This window comes from Tiliqua scincoides, chromosome 5 (genome assembly GCF_035046505.1).
Source record: "Tiliqua scincoides isolate rTilSci1 chromosome 5, rTilSci1.hap2, whole genome shotgun sequence".
In the NCBI taxonomy this organism is placed as follows: Eukaryota; Metazoa; Chordata; class Lepidosauria; order Squamata; family Scincidae; genus Tiliqua; species Tiliqua scincoides.
This window is the reverse complement of record NC_089825.1, coordinates 38,195,480-38,201,786: the sequence shown is the minus strand read 5'-3', so window position 1 is coordinate 38,201,786 and position 6,307 is coordinate 38,195,480. Positions and strand designations below refer to the sequence as shown.

General features: G+C 44.7%; 1 protein-coding gene across 1 annotated transcript; it reads left to right on the top strand.

Annotated features, from left to right (window-relative positions):
• Positions 1-655: 655 nt before the first annotated feature.
• HOXA11 (homeobox A11) lies at positions 656-3,505 on the top strand. Its single transcript, XM_066628776.1, has 2 exons — positions 656-1,370; positions 3,273-3,505. The coding sequence occupies exons 1-2, from the start codon at positions 656-658 to the stop codon at positions 3,503-3,505; spliced, it is 948 nt and encodes a 315-aa protein (XP_066484873.1).
• Positions 3,506-6,307: the final 2,802 nt, after the last annotated feature.

The window sequence follows — 6,307 nt, the reverse complement described above, 5'->3', positions numbered from 1 at the left end:
CAGCATCTTCGGAAGTGAACCTGAATGGCGAACATGTCATCACGTCAGCGTGAAAATCAGTACAGACTTGACCCTGGCAAATTCTTCCCGCCGCGTCTTCTTGCAAAAGCCTGGAGGGCTGGGTGAGGACTTTCCAGCGGAGCATATCACAGGGACCCAGCAGGGCTTGAGGGGCATACTCTTCCCAGAAGTCAGATCTGGGCAAAATTATGGGATCAGAAAGCCGTTCCACAGGCTTGGAAAGGAGGGAGAGAGGGTGGGAGGGAAGGGGGGGAAGAACGCGAGATCCGTGGTGGGCGCTTCTCATTCCACCCTCTGGCTAATGGGCTCAAAGTAGCCTTGATCAGAGAGAGAGGGAGAGAGAGAGGGAGGACCAAAGTGACGATCTGTTGCTTCCCTTGAGATGGTTACAAAGGAGGGGAAGGAGAAAGGAGAGGGGGTAAGGAGGGAGGGAGAGAGAGAGAGGGCCCATACTCGCAGCTTGTCAATTTCAACATTTGGTCACGTGAGCAGCGCCTCCCTGCTAAGGACGGGGATAGATTTCCACGTCAGCTTACGTCTCCGAATTTCTTACTTCACGGATCTGCTTCAAAGAGGCAGCTGCATTAGAGAATCATGTTAAGCTCGGCTAATGCGGAGAGCCCGAGGTAGCCTAATGATGGATTTTGATGAGCGTGTCCCTCCCTGTTCCTCTAACATGTACCTGCCCAGTTGTACCTACTACGTGTCGGGTCCTGATTTCTCCAGCCTCCCTTCCTTCCTGCCCCAGAACCCTTCTTCTCGCCCCATGACATACTCCTACTCCTCCAACCTGCCCCAGGTCCAACCGGTGAGAGAAGTCACCTTCCGCGAGTATGCCATTGACCCGGCCAGTAAATGGCACCCCCGGAGCAATCTCCCCCACTGCTACTCCGCGGAGGAGATCATGCACCGAGACTGCCTGCCTGCCACCAACGCCGCCGCGGCCAGCATGGGCGAGATGTTCGGGAAGAGCAGCGCCGGCGCCGTCTACCACCACCCCAGCACCCCCGGCGTCTCCTCCAACTTCTACAACACGGTGGGCAGGAACGGGGTGCTGCCGCAGGCGTTCGACCAGTTCTTCGAGACCGCTTACGGCACGGCGGAGAACCAGGCGGACTACTCCGGGGACAAGAGCAGCAGCAGCAGCAGCAGCGGTGCTGGAGGAGGAGAGAAGGCGCCGTCCGGGGCCACCCCCGGCGCAACTTCAAGTTCGGAAGGCGGCTGCGGCCGGGTGGGAACAGCCGCAGCCCCGGCGGCGGAGGAGGAGAAGGAGGGCAGGAGGAGGACGGAGAGCAGCAGCAGCCCCGGCTCGTCTTCCGGCAACAATGAGGACAAAACCAGCAGCTCCAGTACGTATAAAGGCAGCGCCCCGGCGCTTTGACGAAGGGCACTTGGAAGTCTTAGCGCACCGCCGCTGTTAAATTTTTATATGCTGTTTTATAAGCGGAGGAGGTTTACGAAGGGCCTTGAGATTCCCCCCAACAAAACTTTGTTATAAAAGGAGGGATCACGTGGCGAGGGCTGAAATTGGCCGTGAAAGACCCACCGGCCAATGGAGGCCTCTTTATAAGAGGGGGGAAAAAATAATAATAAAAGTTTTTTATTCCTCTTCCCCCCCCTTTGCATCATGAGAAAAGGATAAAGAGGGAGGGGGGGAGAACAAGGCTCTGTGGTCAGGCTCTCCACAATATAATAACGCGCGTTTTGCGCCTGTAAATTCGCCCAAAAGGGGATTGCAGGCTCCTTTGATATCCATGTAATCCTGTGACTCTTTTTTTTTCTTCCTTTTTTTTTATAAAAGCCATGTGTTGCGCCTGAAGCCTAGTTAGAGACTTGGATTCAAAGCCATCCCTTTTTTTTTTTTTAATTATTTAACGATTGCACCAGAATAGAGTTTAAACAGATAAAGTAGCCGCCTGCGCTGGAGCAAAAGATTAAAAGCAACCTCAATCTGGCCCTTCTCCCCCCTTTTAGGGAAGCCACTTTCCTAAGGCATTGTGTGTGGATTCTTGGTTGCCTTCTGTCCAACTGTTATTCAATCTCCCACAGCCTGTTTTTCTGTATTTTTTAAAAAATTGGGTCTCTCCCCCCTCCTGCGAAAGCCAGTAATAAGCTAAGAGTAGAAGAATCCATTGCATGAGCTGTAACTGGAAAAGGATTTTTTTAAAAAAAGATAACACCAATATTTAATGTTAAAAAGGCTTTGAAATGTATAAAGATGGGGGAAGCAAATGAATAGGGCTGCAATCCTATCCACACCTTCCTGGGAGTAAGCCCCATTGAACATTATGAAACTTACTTCTGAGTAGACATGCCTAGGATTGTGCTGTGAGCCCCTTTTCTGATTAAAGAAGGGGAAGTCAGTGTGTCTGAGAAAGAGAGCCCATTGAGAGGAGTTTAAGGCAGGAGGGATTTTTTTTTAACCAAGGCAACAGATTCCATGGATAATAGGTATTGAACTGAATGCCTTAGGCAGAAAGGTGATGGTTGTTCTTGTGGTTAAAGAGAAATGATATAAGACTGCAAAACCAGGCGAAGTTTCAGATTGAAAACAGGATCCACCATCAAAAAGATGTACAGTTCGATCTGTACAAAAAGATGTACAGATCCTGAGGGCTGACTATCTATTGGAGCAAGCCAATTTCAGGAAGATTTTGGTGGGATGGGGGGTTGTGAAGGCTAGACTGCGGGAACTCTGTTGAAGCTGCTGTCACCCTCTGTTCCAAAGTCTTCACCTTACCCTTTCTAACCTTCCAGAAGAAGACTTGCCTTGGTGGGAGACTGCTTTAAACGTTGGTGTCTGCCATGCTCAGGGAAACCTCAGCCATTGCATATGAACGGTACTTTGCGTGGCTGCAATTCCATGCTATTTACTAAGGTATAAACCCTATTGAACTTGTTGGGAGTTAGACTGCAGTCCTGAACACTTTTGAAAGAGTAGGTAGCACTGAATTCTCTGGGACTGACTTCCAACTTGCATAGGATCTCATTGTAGGTCTGTTGTTGAAAGTGAGACTCCATGTGAGGCACTTTCTGTTTAGCACTTCATATGTATTTCCCTAGATAAGGTTAATTTACTATAGGCAGCTGCTGAGTAGGAGAGACCTCAATATCTCAGAGTCAGGTAATAAGGGAAAGCTTTGGTTTTTTTCACATATGAATGTCCTTTGACTAAACATGAACCGCAATCCTCCCCCAGCCAACTCTGACTCTAGACTTAATGGGTTCTGCCTTTATTTTTCATTCCACAGGTGGACAACGCACCCGTAAAAAGAGATGCCCATACACCAAATATCAGATTAGAGAATTAGAGAGGGAATTCTTCTTCAGTGTCTATATAAACAAAGAGAAACGCCTCCAGCTCTCCCGAATGCTCAACTTGACCGACCGTCAAGTTAAAATATGGTTTCAAAACAGAAGAATGAAAGAGAAAAAAATTAACAGGGACCGATTACAATATTACTCAGCTAATCCACTACTTTAAAACTCGTAGCTTTTTTCAAGATGAGATTAAATTCAGATCTCGCCCTTGACAAGGTCAAGCCACAGGGTTACCTATGAGAAGGAGGTGTATAAAGTGATGGAGGACTCTGAAAGAAAAAAATAACCATCTAAGACATTTTTGCCCCATAAATGTAAACCAACTGGGGGTTTCCCCCCTTTTTCATTAAAAAAAGTTCTTCATAAATTCTTTGCTTACCAACTAGAACTGGTGGTCTATGTCTAGGACCTGTATTTCCCAAAAACGCCATGAGGTCTATTTTTTAATAACGTCTTTTGCTTTCAGACATTGCAACTCATTCTGATAAGAGTTCAGACCTGAATTTTTGGTTTGCTGTTGCCGTAAAGCTCTGTTACCTTGGTTTTACTGCGGAACATTGTGTGGAAGGCTACCCACGGCTAGAGGACCACCGCACATGGCCCCAACCTCTAAGTGCACAACCGGTGTCCCATCACCCTCTCTTCGCAAATGACAAATCTACTTCCACAAAAGAAGTTACCCTCGTTAGCAATTACATTCAAAATTAAATAGATTTTTTGGAAGGGGCTTTTGGGGGGAAAAAAGAAAGAAAAGAAAATCAAGCCTTTGTTTCTTTGCAAAGCCAATCATTCATATTGGTGTTGAATTGAACCCTGTTGTCTGAGGGAGATATGGCAAGAAAGACTTGACTTTTGACTCTGAGACCATTTCAGGTATCAGTTGGCCTTATAAGGTAAAGGAACAATCACTGAAAGAGGGAAAAACTTAGCCTTGTGAATTAGCTCTCTTTTTTTTTTATGAATGACAACTGCTGAAAAGTGGCCATCCTTGGAGACAAATCATGATGCCTGGGCTTAAAAATAAAGGAGAGGGAAGGGAGAAAGAGAGAACAATTCTTTCTAATAGTTGCAGTGGGGGGGGGGGGATGACAGTAAGAGGAAGCTTCTGGCTTCTGTCTCACAAACTTTCTTCAGGAAGTACCTGTGGAGAAGGACAGTTTGGTAAATACCACACAATGCCTAATTGGACCTTGGATGTGTGCAATGCACTGAGACCAGATCATTAAAATAACTTGTGTTTCCTTAGAAGGCCAAGCAAAAGGCCAACAATGTAAATATGATGAATTTGCTTTCATACCTTGTTGTCCACTTTCAGTGTCGTAAGTCCTACTTGGTTGCTCCGATGGCAGAATCAGAGAATGGAAAATTCCTTGAGTTATTTTAAATATATATGAAGAGATATATTTCCCTGCAGGAACCAAAGTGAGTGAGTGAGTGAGAGAGAGAGAGAGAGAGAGAGAGAGAGAGAGAGAGAGAGAGAGAGGATTAAAAAAACTATTTAAAATTCTATATCAGTTTACAAAGGATATGTGTTTTGTTGTAAAGATCAGATGCTGTTGAGAATATCTGAATGTATATTTCATACAAGAATGGTGTTTTACAAGACTTGTACATTTTAAAATGACATTTTTGTTGGTCTACTTTTTAAAAAATGGTTGTTTTCCTTGGAAAGTGTCAGTTTTATTTTGTTTTCTTTTTTTAAACGTGTGCAAAATATGGTGACAAGAATATTGTTGTTTTTTTTAAAAAAAATCACCAGCTTTCCAAAAGGACAAAATGTCTTTACACAGTTTCACAGGAGGCAATACCTTTATATTCTTTCACGAATTCAAATATGTATCCTCATATATGTATATACCATTTCCTTTTCATACGTGGACGTCTTTTGTCGCATGTATTACCGTGGAGAAGCGCACAACAACAAAAAAATAAACTTGTGGAAATTTATATTGTGATCTTTGTGTTGCATTTCTGGATGTTGTGATTTGTTTGGAGCTGAGGTTTGGAATCTCAGGCTCTCCTGGAGAAGCTTTGGTGGAGACTGCGCTCACCTATGGCTTCTAGTAATTCATGATGAACCAGTACAACTGTCTGGTATTTATGAAAGCAGAAGCAGACTCCGGATAGTCAGAGGCTGGATTTGACAGGGTGGCAGAGAAAAATCTTCAAGGGACTGTAGATTATAGATTTCATGCTTATTCTCTCAGATGTAAAACATATTAGAGATGCTCATGTGTTTTCTGAATTCATGTGCTCTTGTTTATTTCAAACACCATATGCCTGAACACACTGTTTTAAGTGCAAGGAATGTTTGTGGCAGAACTTGATCAGCAAAGCAGCATCTGTGGTCACCCTGAGGCAGATTGGCTGAAATTGTGTGTGTGTGCGCGCACGCCTCCAAGGAATATAGCTTCCTTCTGAAGGACCATTCTGCTTGAGTCTGAGGCCCAGGTGTGTCTTATGACATTGTTCTTTCTCTCCAACTCACAGTTAAAAATAACACACTAAAGGCCTTTGTGAAGATTGGCATGGAGTTGATTTTTCCCCTTACTCTTAATCAGAAAAGAAAGTACATACTGTTTTTTTCCCTATTGTTTATTGGCTTTGAACTTCTGTATTGCTTTGGACATCACCCATAACCTTGAGGTGAAGGGCTAACTGACTCTGGTCTTTTGTTGACAACCCCCACCTAGCCAGACAGCGTCTGGTCAAAGGAAATGTACAAAGATGAAGGGGGGTGGGGTGGGGAGAGAAGAGCCCACTTGTTTGTTTATTGGACTAGCATGCTACAAAGGAATGCAACTCTTAAAAGCGAGAGATGGAAAGATAAATGGAGAAAAACAGACAGATAAGCAGGGGAATAGACAGTCGGCCATAAACGTACAGCCAGCGACTTCCTTTGGTAGTTAAAAATTAACTGGTTATTCAGGGCTAGGTGGAATCTTGGAGTTTCTCTAGTTTGTGG